The sequence below is a fragment of the Ranitomeya variabilis genome, chromosome 3 (genome assembly GCF_051348905.1).
Source record: "Ranitomeya variabilis isolate aRanVar5 chromosome 3, aRanVar5.hap1, whole genome shotgun sequence".
NCBI lineage: Eukaryota > Metazoa > Chordata > Amphibia > Anura > Dendrobatidae > Ranitomeya > Ranitomeya variabilis.
The window spans coordinates 486002347-486029414 of NC_135234.1; the positions used below are offsets into that span (position 1 = coordinate 486002347).

At 41.0% G+C, this 27068-nt stretch overlaps 1 protein-coding gene across 19 annotated transcripts in view; it reads left to right on the forward strand.

Annotated features, from left to right (window-relative positions):
* ABI3BP (ABI family member 3 binding protein) overlaps positions 1-27068 on the forward strand; it is a 674363-nt gene that overhangs the window by 620163 nt on the left and 27132 nt on the right. For all 19 annotated transcript variants that reach the window (XM_077296740.1, XM_077296741.1, XM_077296745.1 and 16 more), the window contains 2 exons: positions 20588-20667; positions 21740-21769. In XM_077296740.1, the coding sequence (XP_077152855.1) occupies positions 20588-20667; positions 21740-21769 (110 nt within the window). The remainder of the gene's footprint in view (positions 1-20587; positions 20668-21739; positions 21770-27068) is intronic.

The following is a 27068-nucleotide window of genomic DNA, read 5'->3' on the forward strand; positions in this document are numbered from 1 at the left end:
TGAACAATATCAATCATCTCAAGGTTAAAAGTCTATCTCCAGAATGTTCCTTTGTCCACGGTATGTAACATAATCAAGAAGTTTACAGTCCACTGTATCTAATCTCCCTGGACATAGATGGCAGAGAAAAATTGATGAAAGGTTGCAACGCATGACAGTCTGGAAGGTGGCTAAGTTGTCTCAATCAAGTTCCAAAAGAAATTTAAAAAATCCTGCAGGCTCAGGGTGCATCAGTGTCAGCGCAAACTATCTGCCAACATTTGGATCAAATTAAACGCTATATGGCAGGAGACCCAAAAGAACCCCACTGCTGACACAGAGACATAAAAAGCTAGACTGCAGCTTGCCATAATGTACGTGAGTAATCCAAAATCCTTTTGTGAAAGTGTCTTGTGGACAGATGACACCAAGATAGAGCTTTTTGGTAAAGCACATATTTCTACTGTTTTCCAAAGACAGAAATGCCTTCAAAAGAAAATAACACAGTACCTGCAGTTAAATATGGTGGAGGTTCAAAGATGTTATGGGGTTGTTGTGCTGCCTCACGCAAGGGTGCCTTTACTTTGTGCAAGGCATTGTGAAATATGAAGATTACCTAAAGGATTTTGGGTTGCAATGTAGTGCCCAGTGTCACAAAGCTGAGTTTGCATGGGTCTTCCAGCAAAACAATGACACCAAACATACTTCAAGAATCACCCAGAAATGGATGGAAACAAAGCACTGGAGAGTTCTGATGTGGCAAGCAATGAGTCCTGATCTAAATCCCATTGAACACCTGTGGAGAGATCTTAAAGTTGCTGGTGGGAGAAGGCAGCCTTCTAATGTGTGAGATCTGGAGCAGTTTGCAAAATTCAAGTTGAGAGGTGTAAAAAGCTTGTTAAAGGGAACCTGTCACCCCCAAAATCTAAGTTGAGCTAAGCCCACCGGCATCAGGGGCTTATGTAGATAAGCCCCCGATGTAACCTGAAAGATGAGAAAAAGAGGCTAGATTATACTCACCTGGGCCAGCGGTCCAATCCGATGGGCATCGCGGTCTGGTCCGGGGCCTCCCATCTTCTTACGATGACGTCCTCATCTTGTCTTCATGCTGCGGCTCCGGTGCAGGCGTACTTTGTCTGCCCTGTTGAGGGCAGAGCAAAGTACTGCAATGCGCAAGCGCCGGGCCTCTCTGACCTTTCCCGGTGCCTGTGCACTGCAGTACTTTGCTCTGCCCTCAACAGGGCAGACAAAGTACGCCTGCGCTGGAGCTGCAGCGTGAAGACAAGACAAGGACATCATCGTAAGAAGATGGCAGGCGCTTGACCGGACCGCGACACCCATTGGACCTGACCGCAGTGGGAACACCCCAGGGTGAGTATAATCTAACCTCTTTTTCTCATCTTTCAGGATACAGCGGGGGTTTATCTACAGCATTCCAGAATGCTGTATATAAGCCCCTGATGCAGGTGGGCTTAGCTCACCTTCGATTTTGGGGGTGACAGGTTCCCTTTAATGGTTATAGGAAGTGATTGATTGCAGTTATTTATTCCATAGGGTGTGCAACAAAATATTGTTGAGGATAATAAGTTGAGGATGCTACAATTTTGTCCAGACCATTTTTAGGGTTTTGTGTGAAATTATGTCCAATTTACCTTTTTTTCTGTTTTTTTTGCATTGTCCCAATGCACACAAAGGAAATGAACAGTTGTGTGACAAAACATGTGTAGTTGCAATAATTTTCTTGGAGAAATACTTCATTTTCTGGAACAATTTCAAGGGTGCCAACACTTTCGGCTATGACTGTTCCTATATGAATAACCACGCTAAAAAAGGGCACAGTACTGACCCTTGTGGAACCTTACTGACAATTGTGATCCACCTACACTATGATCCACTAATTACCACTCTCCATTTCCTATGATTTAGCCAATAGGTAACCCAATAACTCATATTTTACCCTAGTTACATCATTCCATAGTTACATCATTCTTCATTGTTTACTATCCTTTTATGTTGCTCAGTATCAAATAACTAGAAACACAACTTCACCAGTCTTACCTAAGGGTACTGTCACACAGTGGCACTTTTGTCGCTACGACGGTACGATCCGTGACGTTCCAGCGATATCCATACGATATCGCTGTGTCTGACACGCAGCAGCGATCAGGGATCCTGCTGAGAATCGTACGTCGTAGCAGATCGTTTGGAACTTTCTTTCGTCGCTGGATCTCCCGCTGTCATCGCTGGATCGTTGTGTGTGACAGCGATCCAGCGATGCGTTCGCTTGTAACCAGGGTAAACATCGGGTTACAAAGCGCAGGGCCGCGCTTAGTAACCCGATGTTTACCGTGGTTACAAGCGTAAAAGTAAAAAAAAAAAAACAGTACATACTCACATTCCGGTGTCTGTCCCCCGGAGTTCTGCTTCTCTGCATTGTGAGCGCCGGCCAGCCGGAAAGCGAGCACAGCGGTAACGCGGTGATGTCTTCGCTGTGCTTTCCGGCTGGCGCAGACACAGTGGAGAGAAGCAGAACGCCGGGGGACAGACACCGGAATGTGAGTATGTACTGTTTGTTTTTTTTTTACTTTTACGCTGGTAACCACGGTAAACATCGGGTTACTAAGCGCGGCCCTGCGCTTAGTAACCCGATGTTTACCCTGGTTACCCGGGGACCTCGGCATCGTTGGTCGCTGGAGAGCTGACTGTGTGACAGCTCTCCAGCGACCACACAACCACTTACCAACGATCACGGCCAGGTCGTATCGCAGGTCGTGATCGTTGGTAAATCGTATAGTGTGACAGTACCCTTAGTTCAGTTTGGAACTTCGCTCCTCATAGCTGATGGTCAGATTAGTTTGACAGGATCGACTCCTCCTAAACCCTATGTTGATGCTGAATTGTGATGTTTATTTAACAAGATACTTCAGGATACAATCTCTTGAAAAAGATTCTAATATTTTACCCACACTAGGCTTACGTGTCTATCATTCCTAAACTCACTTTTGACTCCTTTTTAAAAATTGTCACCTTTGCTATTGGGCAATGCTGTGAAAAAGACCCTGCCATTATGGAATTCATAAATATTAGCAGTAAGTATCTGCCTCTCATTGTCTATCATGGTATTTAATTTTGTTAGTATTTGCGATATGTACAATCAGGGACCGTGTGATTTGCATATTTTAGATTTAAGCTCTTAGTGGTTATATCAGGTGAAAATTAATGGAGAAATTATATTGTCTTTAAAACTTTTGAGGACATTGTCCACGATTTTGCTTGCTAATCTCTTATCTGATATAAATTAGCAAATATGTTGCAGACATTTCTGTGAATACCTCATTCATCTGAATAGGGCTTTTATTCATTTGTGTGCTTGCTAGCAAAACAATACCGTAACAGCTTCAATACATCATTCCAAAATGTAAAATTTTACATGAAGGCCAAAACACCCACAATAATGGAGTGGTTAATACTTAATATAACAATAGAATTTCAAAATAATTTAACATTAACTATTGAATAAACTTCTAAACAGTAAATTGAAAATTGAAATATATTATAACTTCAACCTGGTTCCAAATTTTGGCCCCTTCATCACCTGTCAGGTGCCAGTGCATGGAGCCAGCACCCACCTTTAACTGAAGCAATTGGCACTAGCTTTGATCACAGTGATTCTCCTAAATGCTTCAGTTGCCACAACTCCTCCAAAATAATGGAAAAACGCAATAAAAAAATTTGGTGTACCCCAAATTGCTATCAATTTGCCCCATAAATCTAACCCTCACACACCCCTTCAGCTAATTATTGAGCTGCGATCTCAGAATTTGGAGAAACAAACCAAATTATTCAGGAGAAGGAGGTGTGGGAGCTTCAACGGGATCCACATTCAACACCAAATGGGTAGAGCCAAATCAGAAGGCAGGTGGGTGCTCGCAAGGCTAGTGAGCACAGCCAAACAGGAAAAAATTGAGAGGATAGCTGCACACTACTGATGAAAAAACAAAGAAAACTTTATTCAGGCATAGCAAGCCATATAAAAAAACATGAAAAACCTAATTATTATATTTTTAAAAGTAGAAAAATATAATAATACTATATAAATCCAGTATTGATGTAATGGAACTGACTGGCAAAATATACAGCAGATGATGACAATTTTCACTATCAACACAATAAAAGCAGACACCTAAGCAGCAATGGTGCAATGGCATATTTTTCCATTCCATCCCACACATTTTTCTTCAGTACAATATATGATATGAAAAAAGTGTTGAAAATCACAATTACATATTGTCCAGCAAAAAACAAGCCCTCATATATTTATGTCAACAGAACAATAAAACCGTTTTGGCTCTTGGAAGGTAGGGATGAAAAACATAAACAGAAATAGACAAAAAAAAATTGGGTGTCACAATGGGGTGTAAATGCTGGTGAGTGGAGTGTTCTGTCATGTTTCAATGACAAATACTAGGAAATTACTACCTTCAGTAACCAACCACTTTAGCATCACCACTTTAGTTGGTTGCTAGTCCTACCATAATCAAGCACCACTCCAATTTTTCCTCACCAGTCATCCAGAAGTCACATAGTCACATAGATAACAGAAAAACTGACTGAAGCCGCAAGAACTAGGTGCATACCAAATAACTGCTAAATATCAAAAATTGCGAAAATGGTTGCACTCAATTGCGTGAAAGCATGTCAATATGAAATACATAAAATGTGAATAGCGTAATGGCTTTTGAATATTAGGAAAATTCATAAGAGACGCTTAGCACAACATTTGGCCAAATAATGTGAGCCCATCAACCATCGTCAAGGTTGATGGGCTCACATTATTTGGCCAAGTTTTGTGCTAAGAGCCACATAGTCGCATGCCATATATCATTCACTCGACATCTCAAGTTAATCACTAACCTCATCACTAATCACTAATTTTTGAAAAATTTTAGAAAACCTCTTAAAGTATCTAATATTTTATGAGCCTAAAGCGCCCTCTCAGCTCCCCAATCCTTTGTGGCACTGTTTGCAAGATGATTGCAGTGATTGAGACTGTTTGAAAATTTGCTGCTGTTTCCCTTACCTCCAGGTGACAGTAAGGTTCTTTTTAACCCATTTACCCCCAAGAATGTTTTCACTTTGATGACCTGACCAAATGTAAAAATTCTGACTAGTGTCACTTTATGTAGTAAAGGGTGAGTTAAATATTTGTTATTTTATCATGTGCCTGCCAGCAGGGGGGCTGTTGTGAATTTGGTTTCTGGGCTCCCCCGGTGGTCACTGGTGGTACTGAACGTGGGTTTGTCATCTCCTCTGTTCACCTGTTTCCATCAGGATGTGGGAGTTTCTATTTAGCCTTGCTCCTCAGTCATTTCTATGCCGGCCAACAATGTTACCAGAAGCATTTCTGTTGCATGTTCCTGCTCCTAGACTACTTTCAGCTAAGTTGGATTTTTGTCCTAAGTTTGTTTGCATTTTTGTTCCAGTTCTCTGTGTTTGAATATTTCTGAGACTGGAAGCTCTTGTGAACTGAAATTGCCACTCTGGTGTCATGAGTTGATATTAGAGTTCAAAAGTAATTTTAGGATGGAATTTTGAATAGGGTTTTCAGCTGGCCGTGAAGTCCCCTTTTCTGTCTTCCTTCTATCTAGTAAGCGGACCTCAATTTTGCTAAACCTATTTTCATACTTCGTATGTCAATTTCCTCTAATATCACCGACAATATTTGTGGGGGCTACTGTCCGCCTTTTGGGGAAAATTTCTCTAGAGGTGAGCCAGGTCTGTATTTTCCTCTGCTAGGGTCAGTCAGTTCTCCGGCTGGCGCTGGGCGTCTAGGGATAAAACGTAGGCACGCTACCCGGCCACTTTCAGTTGTTGTGATAGGTTTAGCTCACGGTCAGCTCGAGTTCCCATCTTCCAAGAGCTAGTCCTTTTTGTATGCTCAACTATGTTCTCTGTGTGTTGAGAACCATGACAGTTTGGCCGGCCAAGGGTTAAAATAATTGGCTGAAGAAAGGAGAGAATTAGAAGTCTGCAGAGAATTTTTTTTTTTTTTTTTCCCCCTGAGTTTGCTTCTCTGCTTATACTGCAGCCTTCGTCTCTCTCTCCTTTTAATCCTTGAATGGCTCTGATCTCACCTGATTAAAATGGATCCTCAGAGTTTAGCTACTGGTTTGAGTAATCTCGCTAATGAGGTTCAAGGTTTGCAGGATTTTATTATTCATGCTCCAATATCTGAACCTAGAATCCCTTTACCTGAATTTTTCTCCGGGGATAGATCTCGCTTTCAGAATTTCAAACATAATTGTAAATTGTTTTTGTCTCTGAGATCTCGCTCCGCTGGAGATCCTGCACAGCAGGTCAGGATTGTAATTTCCTTACTCCGGGGCGACCCTCAGGATTGGGCATTTGCTTTGGCACCAGGGGATCCTGCGTTGCTCAATGTGGATGCGTTTTTTCGAGCTTTGGGGTTGCTCTATGAGGAACCCCATTTAGAGATTCAGGCTGAAAAAGCCTTGATGGCCCTGTCCCAGGGTACAGATGAGGCGGAAATATACTGCCAAAAATTTCGTAAGTGGTCTGTGCTTACTCAGTGGAATGAGTGCGCCCTGGCGGCGATTTTCAGAGAGGGTCTCTCTGATGCCATTAAGGATGTTATGGTGGGGTTCCCTGTGCCTGCAGGTCTGAATGAGTCCATGACAATGGCTATTCAGATTGATCGGCGTTTGCGGGAGCGCAAACCTGTGCACCATTTGGCGGTGTCTACTGAGAAGGCGCCAGAGAATATGCAATGTGATAGAATTCTGTCTAGAAGCGAACGACAGAACTTTAGGCGAAAAAATGGGTTATGCTTCTATTGTGGTGATGCAACTCATGTTATATCAGCATGCTCTAAACGTACAAAGAAGGTTGATAAGTCTGTTTCAATCAGCACTTTACAGTCTAAGTTTATTCTATCTGTGACCCTGATTTGCTCTTTATCGTCAATTACCGCGGACGCTTATGTCGACTCTGGCGCCGCTTTGAGTCTTATGGATTGGTCCTTTGCCAAATGCTGTGGTTACGATTTAGAGCCTTTGGAAGTTCCTATACCTCTGAAGGGTATTGACTCCACGCCATTGGCTAGTAATAAACCACAATACTGGACACAAGTAACTATGCGTATTAATCCGGATCACCAGGAGATTATTCGCTTTCTTGTATTGTATAATCTACATGATGTTTTGGTGCTTGGATTGCCATGGCTGCAATCTCATAACCCAGTCCTCGACTGGAAAGCAATGTCTGTGTTAAGCTGGGGATGTCAGGGGACTCATGGGGACGTACCTTTGGTTGCCATTTCGTCATCTGTTCCCTCTGAGATTCCGGAATTCTTATCTGATTATCGTGACGTTTTTGAGGAACCTAAACTTGGTTCATTGCCTCCGCACAGAGATTGCGATTGTACAATAGATCTGATTCCGGGCAGTAAGTTTCCAAAAGGTCGTTTATTTAATCTGTCTGTGCCTGAACATGCTGCTATGCGTGAATATATTAATATATACTCGTCCTTCGTCATCTCCTTTAGGAGCCGGCTTTTTCTTTGTATCTAAAAAGGATGGCTCTTTGAGGCCGTGTATTGATTATCGGCTTTTGAATAAAATCACGATTAAATATCAGTACCCTTTGCCATTGCTTACTGATTTGTTTGCTCGCATAAAGGGGGCCAAGTGGTTCTCTAAGATTGATCTTCGTGGGGCGTATAATTTAGTGCGAATTAAGCAGGGGGACGAGTGGAAAACCGCATTTAATACGCCTGAGGGTCATTTTGAGTATTTAGTAATGCCTTTTGGTCTTTCAAATGCCCCTTCAGTCTTTCAGTCCTTTATGCATGACATTTTCCGTGAATATTTGGATAAATTTATGATTGTGTATTTGGATGATATTTTGATTTTTTCGGATGACTGGGACTCTCATGTCCAGCAGGTCAGGAAGGTTTTTCAGGTTTTGCGCTCTAATTCCTTGTGTGTAAAGGGTTCTAAGTGCATTTTTGGGGTTCAAAAGATTTCTTTTTTGGGGTATATTTTTTCCCCCTCTTCCATTGAGATGGATCCTGTCAAGGTTCAGGCTATTTGCGATTGGACGCAACCCTCTTCTCTTAAGAGCCTTCAGAAATTCTTGGGCTTTGCTAATTTCTACCGTCGATTTATAACTGGGTTTTCTGATGTTGCTAAACCACTGACTGATTTGACTAAGAAGGGTGCTGATGTTGCTGATTGGTCCCCTGCTGCTGTGGAGGCCTTTCGGGAGCTTAAGCGCCGCTTTTCTTCCGCCCCTGTATTGCGTCAGCCTGATGTTACTCTTCCTTTTCAGGTTGAGGTCGACGCTTCAGAAATTGGAGCTGGGGCGGTTTTGTCGCAGAAAAGTTCCGACTGCTCCGTGATGAGACCTTGCGCGTTCTTTTCTCGTAAATTTTCGCCCGCGGAGCGAAATTATGATATTGGTAATCGTGAACTCTTAGCTATGAAGTGGGCTTTTGAGGAATGGCGTCATTGGCTTGAGGGGGCTAGACATCAGGTGGTGGTATTGACCGACCACAAGAATTTGATTTATCTTGAGTCTGCCAGGCGCCTGAATCCTAGACAGGCGCGCTGGTCGTTATTTTTCTCTCGGTTTAATTTTGTGGTTTCATACCTACCAGGTTCTAAAAATGTGAAGGCGGATGCCCTTTCTAGGAGTTTTGAGCCTGATTCTCCTGGTAATTCTGAACCTACGGGTATCCTTAAGGAGGGAGTGATTTTATCTGCTGTTTCCCCAGACCTGCGACGGGCCTTGCAGGAGTTTCAGGCGGATAGACCTGATCGTTGCCCGCCTGGTAGAATGTTTGTTCCTGATGATTGGACCAGTAGAGTCATCTCGGAGGTCCATTCTTCTGCGTTGGCAGGGCATCCTGGAATCTTTGGTACCAGGGAGTTGGTGGCTAGGTCCTTCTGGTGGCCTTCCCTGTCACGAGATGTGCGAGGTTTTGTGCAGTCTTGTGATGTTTGTGCTCGGGCCAAGCCTTGTTGTTCTCGGGCTAGTGGATTGTTGTTGCCCTTGCCTATTCCGAAGAGGCCTTGGACTCACATCTCGATGGATTTTATTTCTGATCTCCCTGTTTCTCAGAAGATGTCTGTCATCTGGGTGGTGTGTGACCGTTTCTCTAAGATGGTCCATTTGGTTCCCTTGCCTAAGTTGCCTTCCTCATCCGAGTTGGTTCCTCTGTTTTTTCAAAATGTGGTTCGCTTGCATGGTATTCCGGAGAATATCGTTTCTGACAGGGGGACCCAATTCGTGTCTAGATTTTGGCGAGCGTTCTGTGCTAGGATGGGCATTGATTTGTCTTTTTCGTCTGCTTTCCATCCTCAGACTAATGGCCAGACCGAGCGAACTAATCAGACCTTGGAGACTTATTTGAGGTGTTTTGTCTCTGCGGATCAGGATGATTGGGTTGCCTTCTTGCCCTTGGCGGAGTTTGCCCTCAATAATCGGGCTAGTTCTGCCACTTTGGTTTCTCCTTTCTTCTGTAATTCGGGGTTTCATCCTCGTTTCTCTTCCGGTCAGGTGGAGCCTTCGGATTGTCCTGGAGTGGATGCTGTGGTGGAGAGGTTGCATCAGATTTGGGGGCAGGTGGTGGACAATTTGAAGTTGTCCCAGGAGAAGACTCAGCATTTTGCCAACCGCCGTCGTCGTGTTGGTCCTCGTCTTTGTGTTGGGGATTTGGTGTGGTTATCTTCTCGGTTTGTCCCTATGAAGGTTTCTTCTCCTAAGTTTAAGCCTCGGTTCATCGGCCCGTACAAGATATTGGAGATTCTTAACCCTGTGTCCTTTCGTTTGGACCTCCCTGCATCTTTTTCTATTCATAATGTCTTCCATCGGTCATTATTGCGCAGGTATGAGGTACCTGTTGTGCCTTCCGTTGAGCCTCCTGCTCCGGTGTTGGTTGAGGGTGAGTTGGTGTACGTTGTGGAGAAGATCTTGGACTCCCGTGTTTCCAGACGGAGACTTCAGTATTTGGTCAAGTGGAAGGGCTACGGTCAGGAGGATAATTCTTGGGTGACAGCCTCTGATGTTCATGCCTCCGATTTGGTCCGTGCCTTTCATAGGGCTCATCCTGATCGCCCTGGTGGTTCTGGTGAGGGTTCAGTGCCCCCTCCTTGAGGGGGGGGTACTGTTGTGAATTTGGTTTCTGGGCTCCCCCGGTGGTCACTGGTGGTACTGAACGTGGGTTTGTTATCTCCTCTGTTCACCTGTTTCCATCAGGATGTGGGAGTTTCTATTTAGCCTTGCTCCTCAGTCATTTCTATGCCGGCCAACAATGTTACCAGAAGCATTTCTGTTGCATGTTCCTGCTCCTAGACTACTTTCAGCTAAGTTGGATTTTTGTCCTAAGTTTGTTTGCATTTTTGTTCCAGTTCTCTGTGTTTGAATATTTCTGAGACTGGAAGCTCTTGTGAACTGAAATTGCCACTCTGGTGTCATGAGTTGATATTAGAGTTCTAAAGTAATTTCAGGATGGAATTTTGAATAGGGTTTTCAGCTGGCCGTGAAGTCCCCTTTTCTGTCTTCCTTCTATCTAGTAAGCGGACCTCAATTTTGCTAAACCTATTTTCATACTTCGTATGTCAATTTCCTCTAATATCACCGACAATATTTGTGGGGGCTACTGTCCGCCTTTTGGGGAAAATTTCTCTAGAGGTGAGCCAGGTCTGTATTTTCCTCTGCTAGGGTCAGTCAGTTCTCCGGCTGGCGCTGGGCGTCTAGGGATAAAACGTAGGCACGCTACCCGGCCACTTTCAGTTGTTGTGATAGGTTTAGCTCACGGTCAGCTCGAGTTCCCATCTTCCAAGAGCTAGTCCTTTTTGTATGCTCAACTATGTTCTCTGTGTGTTGAGAACCATGACAGGGGGCATGTAGTGACTGGGAGGGGCTATGTGTGTGCCTGAAGGAGGGCATATTCATGATGGGAGGAGGGGTAGTGCAGGCACATGTAATATGCACTGCTCCCCTGTCAACTAACTTTGTGCGACTTCAGCACTGAGGTGATGGACAGCAAGTGCAGTGAATATTACATGAAGCTAATGAACGGGAGCACAGGACCTCCTGCTGCCTCTGCAGCCCGCAGCCAGCCCACTCCAGCCCCCTGACACCACTCAAGAGCCACCCCCCTCCTCTACAGCACAGCACATCACACAGATTCGGATTATAAGACGCACCCCCCACTTTCCCCCAAAATTTGGGGCAACAAAAGTGCGTCTTATAATCTGAAAAATACAGTACCTTTTTACTACTAAAATGTTGTTTTAGCCCCTGATTTTACATTTTCACAAGGGGAAATTGGTTAAAATAGCACCAAAATTAGTCCCACAATAACTGCTGAATGTAGAAATATCCCATATGTGGCTGTACAGTACTGCTTAGCCACATGGCGGAACTCAAGAGGGACGAAGCGCTACTTGCATCCTGGTCACAGATTTTACTATAATAGTTTGCACACTCCATATACAGAACCACTAAGTGCTAGAAGAGCAGAATCCCCCCCCCCACACACACACACAAGTGTCCCCATTTTGGAAATTATTCCCCTTTTGGAATTTATCTACAGTAGTGATGAGTTTGACTCTTAGTGTTTTCTACAAACAAGCAGCAGTGGATGCTGCTGAATGACAATTTTAAGTTGCCATTGTAGTCCCCAGTTCGTTGTAGTCACCAGTACATTTTAGTGCCCAGTTCGTTCTTCTGGAGACATGCACCCGTAAATTAGCCAGGTTCCCATCACTACAGAAATGCCAAACATGTGAACGCTAAATGTGGTTTAGGCACACTTGAGCTCAGAAGGGAGTGGGGCATTTGGATTTGTGAGTGCAGAATTTGCTGGATTTCTTTTGGGGGCGAGGAGAAATTTCATTTTTCCAGAGCCTTTGTACTACCAGTAACGTGGAAGCCCCCTACATTTCCGTTAGCAGATTACGGATTTGAGTGGGAACTTTCCTTTTTAGTGGACTGAGTTGAAGTTTTTATTGGGAACACTTTGCATAACGTTTTAGGATCACATTTATTTTGCGCTCTACACTGAGCACTTACTTTTCGGTTTCCATCTAAATCTATGAGTGATGTCATTCAGATGAAAGCCCCGAGGGATCCATTCACAATAATGAGGCAGTAGAGTTACTCTGGATGCCCTCTGGCCTCTGTTCAGTGTTGTCCTTCTTTTTAGAGGTGCACAAAACTGTAGCAGACTGCGCTTTAATGAACTCTTAAAAGACAAACACCGCCGGATCATAGACCAGATTGTGTCCACAGTACCTCCATCTACCTCATTACAGAGAATATTGCACTGGGAGTTCCGACTGAATCACATATTTCAGAGACTCAAATGCAAACTCCGGTGTAAGCTCTCAACGCAGTGTGCAGGATAAATATGAGCTGAGCCTTACTGCAATCTTTGAGAGGCAGAATGAACAAATCAACAGTAGGTGAAGAATTATTTTTATGTCATCTCTGGTGCGCTAAAAGTGATTAAACTACTTTATTCTTTGGGTCGGTGTGATTACAACGATACCAGATTTATATCTTTTTTTATGTTTGGATGCTGTCACGCACTAAAAGACGCTTTTTATTGCATTTTTTGCATCGCCTTATTTTGAGAGCTATAATTTTTCCATTGTAATCCAGAAGAATTGTTTAGTGGAAATCCTCTGCGCTGCTGAACAATTGAAGAGACGTCAGTCCATGTGTGGTTTATTAATAAATTGTGGCTTTATTCTACACGTTTTGAAGTTACAAGAGCTTCTTCTCCAGGTAAAAGAAGGACCACATGTCCTTTTTTCCTGAGAAAGAAGTTCTTGTAACTTCAAAATGTGTAGAATAAAGCCACAATTTATTAATAAACCACATATGGACTGATGTCTTTTAAATTGTTCAGCAGCGCAGAGGATTTTCACTAAACAATTCTTCTGGATAAGAGTCTTTTAGGTTACGTTGTAACCTGTGGATCTGCACCAGCTGTAACATACTACAAGCGCAAACGAAGGCTAATCAGGTTAGCACAATCTAATGCCTATACATCTTTTTTATGTGGATAAAACCCTATTTTGTGCCATCTTCTCTCCCCAGCATTTTTACATAATTTTTTCATGACAGACTCATGTGAAAGCTTGTTTTTTGCAGGACGTGTTGACATTTTTATCCGTACCATTTTCGGGCAAATTGCAAATTACATGTTTTCATCGCTTTCTATTCTGATTTTTGGGGACAGAATAAAGAAAAAACAGCAATTCAGTATTTTTTGGGGTGGGTTATGCCACTCAGTGTGGCTTTATTCTTCAATTACAGCGATACCACTCAGTGTGGCTTTATTCTTCAGGTCAGTACAATTACAGCGATACCACATTTATATCTTTTATGTTTTGGTGCTTTTACACAATAAAAACTATTTTATAGAAAAAATAATTTTTCCATCTCTTTATTCTGAGAGCTATAACTGTTTTATTTTTCTGCTGATGGAGCTTGTTTTTTGCAGGACAAGATGACATTTTCAGAGATACCATTTTTATTTACATTCTTTTTTTTTGCTTTTTTTAATCTTATTGTTTGGCGGTATGATAATAAAGCATCATATTTTTGCTTCTTTTTTTATGGTGTTCACTGAAGGGGTTAACTAATGGGACAGTTTTATAAGTTGGGACGTTCTGGATGCAGCAATACCAAATATGTGTACTTTTCTGTTTATTTTATTTTTCATAAAAATATTTATTTATTTGTACAATATATATTTTTTATTATTATTGTCTGATTAAAAAAAAAATACTTTTACAATTTTTTTTTTTTTTCCCTGTATTTACTTAGTCTTTTTATGGGACTTTTTTCACTTTAATCACGTATATAGCATGAATTGCAGTGCTTTATAAACTGTCAGTGCTGCACTGACATACAAGCTTGTTACACCATGCTCAGAGCATGTTGTAATAATCTTGCTAGTTTTGGTGACCCAGATTTCGCAATGACAGCATTGAGTCACAATGGCAAAGATCGGCTCCTCCCTCTGCCTGCCTTTTAAATACTGTTACCGATATTGATCACAGTATTTAGCTGGATAAATTGTCGGGAGCAGTACTGCTCTTGGAAGTGAGTGCCGGGTGTCAGATGTCATATCAGCTAAACACCGGGTGGCACAGCATCTGTGCATAGGCGATCACCTTGATGTATATATACCTCCTCGGTTGTGAAGTACTTCTCAACCATGACGTATATATACTTCAAATGATGAGAAAGGGTCAATCTAGAAACTAATTATCATTGCTCTTATATTTAAACAATCATGCCAGTAACATTCAATGTGTCCTTAATTTACCTTTTCTTGTCATTTTATTATACTAAGTGGATTTACAGAGATACAGATTTACATTAGAACATCAGTAGCTTTGCTAACCTTTGTTCAATGCTACTAATATATCACAGAAAAATGAATCAGTGATGACTTTAGGGTCAAGTATGCAGCAGATGCAAATGGAATTCTGGACTATGATGTATTTAATGATACAGTTCTAACAATGATGCATTGTCCCTATAAAACAAGTAGTCCATTTTCTACAGCTGGCATTGGAAAAAGCTTTTCAATTACTTCATTTCATACATGTTATTTTTGAAAGCTCCTCTGTATAAAGTGAAGATCTTTTTCTCCTTGTCTATGAAAATATTTTTTTACTGCCCAACTAATTCAGAAACCCATTTCATTTACATATTTTAAATGTGTATCGTAAAGCACCTCTCCAGTTTTTTTTATGTTCAGCGCTGGACTGGTGCTTGAAATTTACATCCCCTGCCCCAATGATATACTCGCCCTCCAGCGTCTTCATCGTTTTTCGCCACCGTTCCGGTCCTGCAGCATCATCATGTGAGTCCAGCTTCTTTAACTCACCAAAAGTCAGAAGCTACATCACAAGCTCTCAGTACAAGTCTATGAGAACCAGAAATAGGCTCTCATAAACTTGTATTGAAGCTACCGGCAGGTTACTTTTCGCAGGAGACCGATGAGAGCGGTGCTGGAAAACTATGAAGATAGCAGCAGGTGAGTATGAGATGGGGTAGATGATTTACATTTAAAGCACCACACCAGTGGTGCAAAAAAACAAAAAAAAATGCTGGAGTGGTGCTTTAGGCACTGAATTTGCCAAATGGCCCACCCCTTTGTAGCAGCATTCGTAGTGCGGCCACAAACCATAGCAGCCCTGCTACACTTTTGTCTTTTAACGGCTCTGAGAAAATTAATCTTGCAGGGAAACAGCTGTTTCACCTGCATAAGGCCAGTCTCACACATCCAGATAATTCCGGTACCGGTACTATGGGAGGTGGAGCCGCATATTCATCACTGTAATGAGCGGCACCACGTGCCCGCTCATACAGGACAAGCTGCGGCGCTGAGAGGAAGCAGCGAGGGAGCCGGGTGAGTATTTTATTTCCAGCGGGCGGGCGCACAGGGGGTGGGAGGGGGGTGGTGACAGGGATCTTTATTTGAAACACAAAAAAAATGATTTTTCATATCTTCTCTCCAGCGAACGCTGCTGGAGAGAAGAAATGAATGGCGGCTTCAGCACCACAAGCTGGGGGGGACTGCGCTTACTGTAGCGCTGTCTCCTGCATGGCACACGGACGGCACACGGACAGCATCCGTGTGCGGTACGTGTTTTACACGGACCCATTGACTTTAATGGGTCCGTGTGATACGTGCGCTCCCACGAACACTGACATGTCTCCGTGTTTTTCAAACGGACACACGGTCCGTGAAAACACGCTGACATGTGCAGAGACACATTGATTTTAATGTGTCTACGTGTGTCAGTGTCTCCGGTACGTGAGGAAACTGTCACCACACGTACCGGAGCAACTGACGTGTGAAACCGGCCTAACACTGCAATCATTAAATCTGGGCCAAGAAAGTTGTAAGCATACAATTGTCCAAAATGTTTTGTTATGCTGAAGCATTATGATTTTCCTTCACTGGAACTAAATGGTTTAGGTCAACCCCAGAAAAACAACTCCGTACCATTATCCCTCTTCCACCAAACTTCACAGTTTGCACAATGCAACATTTGATTGCGGTGGGATAATTCTCCTGTTATTTGGCAAACCATCATACTTCCAAATAGAGAAGTGTGATTTATCATTCCACAGAATATGTGGCCTGCTTTACACCACTCCATCCAACGTTGGTATTGTGCTTGGTAATGTATGGCTTGCATTCAGCTGCTTGGCCGTGGAAATTCATTCCGATTTGCTCCTGGTGCACAGTTTTGTGTTGATGTTAATACCAGGGAAGGTTGGTAATTCTGCAATTATGGAGTCAGCAGAAGTAGTGGTGACTTTTATGCACTATGTACCATCCGAAATAATAGAAAAAAATAAGCCGCACAGCCTCTGCAGAGACTAAGTTACTCACATGTCAGTGTGACAAGGAACCAGCCTTCACGGGAGGTGCTCGTGTGTAACAAAGCAATAAAAGTGTCCAATAAATTCAGAAGTAACCACGGCAACACTCACCGGTCCTGTGATGCAAAGCTTGTCGGGGAGTTCAGAGGAGTGAGAGGTGAACAGACGGGGACCCCGTCTGTTCACCTCTCACTCCTCTGAACTCCCCCGTGCCGTGAAGATTTATGTTTCACTAGCTTCAATAAAGACAAGCTTTGCATCACAGGACCGGTGATTGTTGCCGTGGTTACTTCTGAATTTATTGTACACTTTTATGCACTATGTGCCTCAGCACTTTGTGACCCTGGTCTTTAACCCTTTAACCCCCAGAGCTTTTTTCGGTTTTGCATTTTCGTTTTTCGCTCCCCTCCTTCCCAGAGCCATGACTTTTTTGTTTTCTTATCAATATGGCCATGTGAGGGCTCATTTTTTGTGGGATGAGTTGTACTTTTGAATGACACCATTGGTTTTACCATATCATGTACTAGAAAATGGGGAAAAAATTCCAAGTGCAGTGAAATTGAAAAAAAAGTGCAATCCCACACTTGCTTTTTGTTTGGCTTTTTGCTAGGTTCACTAAATGCTAAAACTGACCTGCCATTATGGTTCTCCAGGTCATTACGAGTTCGTAGACACCAAATATGTCTAGGCTCTTTTTTATGTAAGTGGTAAAAAAAAAATTCCAAACTTTGCTTACAAAAAATTGAGCAATTTTTCGATACCCATAGCGTCTCCATTTTTCGTGATCTGGGTTTGGGTGAGGGCTTATTTTTTGCGTTCCAAGATGACGTTTTTAATTATACCATTTTGGTGCAGATGCGTTCTTTTGATCGCCCATTATTGCATTTTAATACAATGTCGCAGCGACCAAAAAAACGTAATTCTGACGTTTTTAATTTTTTCCCGCTACGCCATATAGCGATTAGGTTAATCCTTTTTTTATTGATAGATCAGGTGATATTGAAAGCGGCGATACCAAATATGTGTAGGTTTGATTTTTTTTTTTTTATTATTGCTTTATTTTGAATATGGCGAAACAGGGGTGATTTCAACTTTTATATATTTTTTTTAAAAGATTTTTTTTTTACTTTTGCCATGCTTCAATAGCCTTCATGGGAGGCTAGAAGCTGGCATAGCCTGAACAGCTCTGCTACATAGGGGCGATGCTCAGATCCCCCCTATGTAGCTGAATTACAGCATTGCTATGAGCGCTGACCACAGGGTGGAGCTCACAGAAATCTGGCATCAACAGCCATACAGGTCTGCAGGAGACCTCTGGTTGTTATGCCGATGCACCGCTGACCCCCTTCTCACATGACAGGGGACAGCGGTACGCGTATTTCCGGCCGGATGGCCGGAAGCGCTTGTTAAATGCCGCTGTCAGAGTTTGACATTGGCATTTAACTAGTTAATAGGCACGGCCGGATCACGATTCCACCCGTACCTATTGCAGGCACATGTCAGCTGTTCAAAACAGCTGACATGTCCCAGCTTTGATGCGGGCTCACCGCCGGAGCCTGCATCAAAGCGGGGGTTCTGCCATCAGACGTTCTATTCCGTCCATTGGCAGAAGGGGTTAATACCATTTTGGTGCTGATGCGTTCTTTTGATCGCCCGTTATTGCATTTTAATGTAATGTCGTGGTGACCAAAAAACTTAATTCTGGCGTTTTGACTTTTTTCTTGCTACACCGTTTAGCGATCAGGTTAATCCTTTCTTTTTATTGATAGATTGGGCGATCTTGAAAGCGGCGATACCAAATATGTGTAGGTATGATTTTTTTATTGTTTTATTTTGAATGGGGCGAAAAAGGGGTAATTTAAACTTTTATACCTTTTTTATTTTTTTCATATTTTTATATAATTTTTTTTTTTATTTTGGCATGCTTCAATAGCCTCCATGGGAACCTAGAAGCTGCCATAACTCGATCACCTCTGCTACATAGAGCCAATGCTCAGATCGCCCCTATGTAGCAGAATTACTGCATTGCTATGAGCAATGACCACTGGGTGGTGCTCAAAGCAATTTGGCATCAACAACCATAGAGGTCTCAAGGAGACCTCTGGTTGTTATGCCAATGCACCGATGACCCCCAATCACGTGATGGGGGTCACCGGTGCTCGCATTTCTGTCCGGATGGCTGGAAGCGCTTGTTAAATGCCGCTGTCAGAGTTTGACAGTGGCATTTAACTAGTTAATAGGTGCGGATGGATCGCGATTCTGCCTGCGCCTATTGTGGTCACATGTCAGCTGTTCAAAACACCTGACATGTCCCAGCTTTGATGCGGGCTCACCGCCGGAGCCCGCATCAAAGCGGGTGTTCTGCCTTCGGACGTACTATTCCGTCTGATGGCAGAAAGGGGTTAACGTTACGTGGTCTACTACTTCATGACCGAGTTTCTGTGAAACCTAAACGCTCTCACTTTTCCACTGACTTGTTACAATAGTGATATTTTATTAAAGTGCAGGACTTTAAGCTCTTTTGAATGACTCATTATTTCATTAATGTTAGTAAGGAGACTGCATGGCTAGGTGCAAGATTTTATACACCTGTGACAATTGGACTGAATGAAAACTGGAAATTAATGATTTAGAGGTGTGTATCAATATTTTTGTCTATGTGGTGTCTTGTTAGACTTTTGTAGAAAACATCAAGGTGTCTGTTCTGTATCCTTAATGCTAGCACATATTTTAATGAAGAGCAAATATGAACATACAAATTCCTTGCAGATATTGTCCTTGGTGGGACATGTAACGTGTTTTTCAACTTTTATTGACAGATAAACTAAACTATGAAATCTGCAGTACCAGTATGGTTTTTATAGTGGCTAATTTCTGTACATGAAGGTCTAAATAGTTCAATATCAGTTTTGGGGTGGGAGACTCCTTTTAATGTAGTCATGTACGGTATAATTTACTGTATATACTACATTGTACATTGTACTGTATAGACTACATTGTAAAATCTAAAAAAGTATTAGAGAACGAAACCAAATTCATATTCCTAAAAATAAGAACTTTTACATGCTTTTTCAAACAAGCAAATTACATCATAGCATAGACACTATACAGTATACTGTCCTATTAGCTGCCAAATAGCATAGTTTATAATGAGCTATTGATACACCATCAAACAATAGATCCCTGTTCATACACCCATCCCACTCCATCATGCACACAATGTATGTATCCTGATTGTGTTACCTCTATGTATATTAATGAAGGAGAAGCTGTTTGGATCTTTTTTTATAGAGGCTAAAGTAATTTGTGACTGATGTATTCTGGTATGTAGTCTGTTTGACATGCAATTGATAAAAATGGTGCAATAAAAATGATGTGCTGTAAACCTATATCAGTTATAATCTGATTTATTTGTTATGGTTTTTCAATGTGTCTGTAAAAAATATTGTCTGTCCATGATTTTTTTCCTAAGCTGTCTTGAAAAAAAATTAAAGTTAGTAACCATGAGAACCTTCTTCGTGCCAAGTGAACTTGACGCGATATGTGATTTTCCTTTCCTAGTCATTATGGCATAACTGTTCTTCAGGACCACAGTTTTCACCCACAGGCCATCTTAGTGGTATCTCCCCTATCCCACCTGATAGGACAATCTCTGGTCACTTTCCAGATCCCTCAGTCTTCCATATGATATGGTTATACTTTCATTCTGTGCTTTGCTACATATGTATTTTGTATTTTGTTCAAAATAAGGACGGAACTTGATCTGGGTGTTAAAGAGATTTTGTGTTTTTTCTTCTGCTGGGTCCAAACACATTTTAGCCTTAGATACATGATGAAAGCAGAGACTATTGGAACAGCTGAGTGGGCAAGTTGTGTGTCTTTCACAAAACAGAAGTTAGTATGTAGAAAGTTATGCTGGTGGTAAAGTTTCCAGTCCTTCAGTTTATTGTGATTTTGCTTTATTTTTCCTATAAGGAAAGTATAAAAATATTTACAGTAATTAAAACCATGACATAATTCTGAACACATTTCTCTGTAGTTAACAGGTTAACCAAACTGTGCAGGCATAGTGCCGACCCCACATATTGATGGCACAGAGCCCTATGTATGATGCCATTTGAAGGAAAACCACTAACTGAAGTTGTCATTTTTCTTCATTTTACAGTTATGAGTTCCAAGTAATACCAAAAAATCCTCTTGGTGAAGGACCAAGCAGTGCAATGGTGGAATTTAATACAGAATCGGGTAACTATGTACTTATGTTGCTGTTGGCCAAAGTCCATACATTGAGGGGAATATACTGTACTTACATTGAAATCATCTGTTTTGAGTCCAGCGATACGTTCTTCTGTTCCATCAACTTATAGAAAAATGTAGAGAAATGTTTCCATTAACATCCCTGATTGGTTTTAATAAAAGGAAATCAGTGATTTTAGTAGGACTTATTAGTTGATTTCAATTGGGCTATTTTCCATGAGGATTGTATTGCATTTGTTGAAAAAGAACAGTATAGTTTACTCCTGTAGAAGAAAATTAAAACCTGAAAGAACCAAATAAAATGTAAGGGATCTTTTAGTCTATGGTTTCAATTAATAAAAAAAGTGCCCCATCATTGATTTATCTAAAAGAGCCCTTCCTTTACAGTTTGTCCATCAGTATACTTGCCATCAGTCCATCAGTCCTGTTTTTCTAAGGACTTTTCCTAAAATCAAACATCAAAAAGGATGAATCAGAATGGGATCTGGCTTTAAAATTCAGCTGCATACCATGTAATTCACATGTGACAGAACGGCTGATGGAGGTTCCAACCTTCCTCAACAGTGCGAACAATTATGCTATGTTAGAAAATGGAAAAACAGAAAATCATGATAATTTTACAAAGTTTATGTACAGTGAAAACAAGCATAATGAAGCTATAAAAAAAAATACCTGAACATATTTCATGCAGAAAAAAAAGTGACGCAGAACCCATTCATTTAAAAAGCTCTTGATTTTAGGTTATCATATTTCCAAAGACAGCTGAAAATCTGATGTTCTAATTCAGAAATATTAGGCACCATGGGAATCCTGGAGTGATTTGTGTTCCAGAGCAACATCTCCAGCTGACTACACATCTGGTCATAATCTCTCTGTGCTGAGAAATGTACTGGAATTATAGCCATGTGTGAATAGTCTCTCTCATTTCATAGGTTTTTAAGGCTCATTGGAAAGTAGAAGGTCTATAGCGCCTTCCTTATCCCAAGACATTGGTACTAGTGGAACGGAATATCCTGTGGTAATATACAGTAACTAACAAACTATTCATTCTTTTCTGCAGCTGACCCAAGAGTAAGTGAACCAGTTACAGGTAAGAAAGGTTAAAAACATGGTTATTATCATGGTCACTGTTTATTTTTGAAGCCAAATATATAGCATCATACGAGCCGCAAACATGTTTATTTTCAGACCTCTTGTTAGAGAATCAAAAATATACTAGTAAGCTAATTGTCAATCTATGAAATAAACCCAAGTGTGAATGAGTGTGTCTAAGAATGGAAAATTAGACATCGAGTATCAGAAGTGATGTCAATCTTTGTGCAACACCATGTAATATTTTGTTATGTAATATGCATAACATACAAATGTAATAGAAATATTTGACAAGAAAAATATGTGAATAACATATTCCTGCATTGATTCCTAATAAAATTGAGATTAATTAACTAATTGACTATTATAGACAAATACAATCTAAATTAATATCACTCAAGCAGTTGTACAGTTTGTTTTTAATATTTAAGACAGAAAAAAGACATAAGTCCACAAGTTCAACCTAGAATCCTAACATGTTGATTTAAAGAAAAGTAAAACTTCCATGAGGCAGATGCTAAATACCTCATATTAAGGAGAAAATATGTCAAGCAGGAACAACATCCCATCACAGAAGTTGAATATCCATAGCCTGTAATATTATATTTTTTATGAAATGTATCCAGGTCTTCCTTGTTCAATTAACCAACCTTCACAAAATCATTTAGAAAATTGCTTCCTTCTCTTACAAGAAATAATTTTTATCTGTGATGATGGATGAAACCTATTTTCTAGATGTAGAGGATTCCCCCGTTTTATCTATGTTGCAGGTCTGGGTGTAAAAAGTTTATTGGGAAAATCACTGTAATATCCATTTATATGTTTGAAAATTGTGATGTCATCCCTTAGCCATCTTTTTTTCCAGGCAGAATAACTTACAAGTTTGAAAACCTGTCTTAGCACTGCAATGCGCCCATTCCTTTAATAACCTTGGTCGCTCTTCTCTGCACCCGCTCTAGTTCAGCTATGTCCTTCATATACACCGGAGACCAGAACTGTACACAGTATTCTAAATGTGGTGTTTGCACTAGTGGTAGAGTCAAAACTGTTCTCCTCATGAGCATCTTTGCCTTTATCAATGCATCCCATTATTGTATTAGCCTTGGCAGCAGCTGCCTGACACTGGCCACTAACATTTATTTAGCTGACCACCAATACCCATGGGTGCATGACATTACACTTATTTACAGTAAACTTTTTTGAGCACAGTAAGAAACATCTATAGTGAAGGGGGGAAAAAGCAAATGTACCATATTTGAAGAATGTTAATGAGAAAAACGTATTTCAATAGTAGATATGAAATTGGAAATGTGAGTTTCAAAGGTACTTTGCACATTAAAAAAGACATACAAAGCCTGGTTACTGGCAATTCTGTTTTTCCCAAGAAAGATTAGTTGATGGAAACAGGGCATTGCAGACATATTGAATAACAAACACATTTGCACGGAGGATGGATGGTAAATTATTCCTACTCCTCTTTGAAAATCTGTTCAGCATCAGGTAACCTTAGTTTATTGCTGCTAAAGGTGGGTCTAAATTTAAGGATTCACTTAATTTTCCCTATTAACTATGAATTTTTACTCAGTAAAAGATATGAACATAAGAACTGTGCTATCAGTTTAGTTACATTGTGTTTGTCTAAGTGTGGCTTAGATTATATTGATCAGAAAACATTTTTTATTAACAATCAATACGGAAATATAAAAAAATCCAAATGATTCACTTTTTTAATAAACTGCTAATAGCAGCACTTATAAAAGTATAATTCTTGGACTTTGTTTCACTTTCTTTCACAGAATAACATGTCATATTATATAAACGATTTTACAACTATACAATTGTACAATTACACAATGCAGAAGTAAATGTGCCATTGTGTACACAGAAACTTTAGTCTGTGCATAATCATAACTTTGATATTTGATCTGGCCTATATACACATATCACTGATGTAGGGAATAAGGAGCAATTAATTACATTTTTCGAATGTTAGTGCCCACTCTAATATATCTATTACGTTTAAGGATCTCAAATATGTTGGTGTGTATGACACTTTTGACAGCTGCTATCATAAATGCTGGACACAAAAAAGCTTCTACACTTGAATTTAAAGGGAATGTGACAGCACCACAAACTATATCTACCTGCAGGTATAAGCACTGATTCATTAAAACATTTACGCCAAAAAGTGGTGTATAAGCTTTGAAAAGTAGCAAAATTTTGGTGCAACCCGGAGTCGTGCCAAAATGTTGTTTCATTTGGCACTTCCACTGCAGTTTTTCCCAGCTCCTCATAAATAGGCAGAGCTGGGGTGTGATGGGGGCACGGCAGAGGCATGATGCCATAGTTCATCTAATTCAAGAAAATCACCTGTCTTGATGAATCAGGGTGATAGTGTCATTCTCCAAGTTAGCGGCGCGGTGCAGGGGAATAATTACATCACTGATCATTATACTAGGAGCGCGGCTGTAATCAGGTCACAGCACTTTGATGATAGCTCACTCTGCACACATGCTGCTGGCAGGTCATCTCTCAAAGTGTAGGGGCGTTATTACAGCCACGTTCCTAGTGAACTAAGCAGTGATGTAATCACTCTCCTGCGCCGCCCAAGTGACTTGGAGAGAGCCATTACAATGTGTAACATTACACTATGATTAAAACTTAATGTTTTCTGTGTAGCCTCACTTCGAGTCAGCACTCAGGGTCTAAAAGCCATTTCCCTGCAGATTAAACCTATATCTGCAGGTAAATAATATTTCTGGTGATGTCAAATTCCCTTTAATCTTGCTAGATTAGCTGTCGTTCCTTCATTCTGTTCAACAGTACTAGATCCTTTAGAGGGACATTGTGGATTATACTTTTATCTAGAAGAAAAAGCTAAAGTGAGTTTACCACCTTGGCCTATAATTGGAAAGACTCGGAACCATGAATAGGTGGGTGCCGTCCCCTGTTGCTGAGGAACAGCAAACATAAGGAAACTGTGGATTCTGTACCGATCATGTGGAGTAACAATTTTTAATGGACTACCAAGAAAGGATTTTTAATTTCTACAGGGTGGTTGTTTCCTTCACTTTTTCCATATATTTTTATCTAGTATCTTTGAATTATACTTTTTTATCCATGATGCTCATTCATACTAGCCTCTTTTTATTAGTTTATAGTTTTAGCTTAGTCACCACTAATTTACAAAAATTGAGTGTTGCTCCCCAAATGCATTTATTAATGCAGATATTAATTCAAGGCATATGGCAAGTTTAAGAAGTTTGTAAACTCTGAGGAGTTTTACATAGTATCTTTTAATGATCTTTATCATTTTTTTGAATGACAAAAAAACAATGACTAGTAATGAAAAAGGGAATAAACAACCTTACTGCAACACTGATACACATGATACAGCACAGGCATTTCTAATTGCTGATATCCACAAGTTATGCAGAATTTGCTTTTAACCAGTTATTTCATTATTTTAGCACATTAAACTAGAGCTTCATTATGTTCTCTTGCTCCCTACATACATTGAAAGGAACCTGTCAACTACAGAAACTCTATATACCTTCATATATAGGAGTAATATGCAGGTAATTAGCATTTACATCATGGTGCCAGGCTTCCTAGAGTAGTGGCTACAGGGAGAAAAAAACAATTTATTTTCCCTGCAGCCACTTGTTCCAGTTTGGGGGTGCAGGGATTGGTAGCCATCACCGCTCAGTCCTCGGAACATCAAACAAAAGCCTGCTCGACACAGATATGCTGCATAAATACACTGTAGGGTCACTGCACTGTCAATGTGCCAAGGAGTAACCACTCCCTGCACCACCCTGATGCCCCTATGCAAGTGGCTGCAGAGAGAATGTAATTTCATTTTCTGCCTGTAGCTGCTGCTCCAGCAAGCCTGCCAGACATGATTTAAAAACTATGTATCTGCAGATTCCCACTGTATCTAATGTTGAATAGCATTTCTGAAGGTGGCAGGTTTCCTTTAATACAAGAATTCTATAGCACACCTACAGTACTGTCATCAATTTATTACGCAAATACATGACAAAGTGCATTAAAATGTGGTATTCTATCTATACAGAAATCATATATCTAAATGTTCCCATGATATTTCAAAGGGCAGTGGGGGGGGGGCTTAGAGAACATAAATAAGATTTAAGGACATGACAGAACAAAGGGGGTACATTCCAGAATGACATCAGTTTTATTACTGAGATGTGGTCTGAGATGAAATCCTGTAATGCACATGTGTGGAAATGAGTGATTTTATTAGTCCGTGCGTGTGTCTATATATTCTGGGCTTAGCCTCCTGCAGACTCTACTTCATGCCAAATATACAGTATATTAATTGTGTACAGTTCACTGCGTCAAGTTTATTATTATGTGAAAATAATACAATTGATTGACAAATGTGCTGAAGTTTATATGGGCCATGGGGCACCTTTTAAATGGAATGCTTGATGTCAATCTTTTAAAGGGGTATGTCCTGTCTGCCAGTGATTGACATGAAACTCTCGAATCCTTTTCAATAAATGTATGCGACATCTATGGGGTGTATAATGATGGACTGCAGAATATGGGGCACAGTAGAGTGTAAGGCTATGTTCCCACCATGAGTATTTGGTCCGGTTTTTATGTTATGTTTATGACATTCCTCAGCATTTATGCACCAATTAGTTTTTTCATTGCCTTTTTGAGTGCATTTTTTCCATCACTTTTTTCAGCAGCAGTTTTGTTTCTTTAAGGCTACTTTCACACTAGCGTCGGTACGGGTCGTCGCGCTGCGTCGGCCCGACGTACCGACGCATACTGTGCAAGTGCCGCACAACAGGGGCAGCGGATGCTGTTTTTCCACGCATCCGCTGCCCCATTGTGAGGTGCGGGGAGGTGGGGGCGGAGTTCCGGCCGCACATGCGCTATCGGAAATGGCAGACCATCGGCACAAAAAAAGTTACATGTAACGTTTTTTGCTGCCGGCGGTCCGCCACAACACGACGCAACAGTCGCACGACAGTTGCGACTTGTGTCAATACGTCGCAATGCGTCGCTAATGTTAGTCTATGGGGAAAAACCGCATCCTGCAGACGACTTTGCAGGATGCGTTTTTTCACCAAAACGACGCATTGCGACGTATGCAAAAAACGCTAGTGTGAAAGTAGCCTAATATGTCATGTTTTACATAAACTGCTTTGTTTTGCTTCCTGTTACTTAGCTTTGAAAAAACTTTATTGATAACGTCATGTGTGGATTACATGCGTTTTTTTACCTTTGGATTTCCCTCTTCTCATTCAAGTCTATGG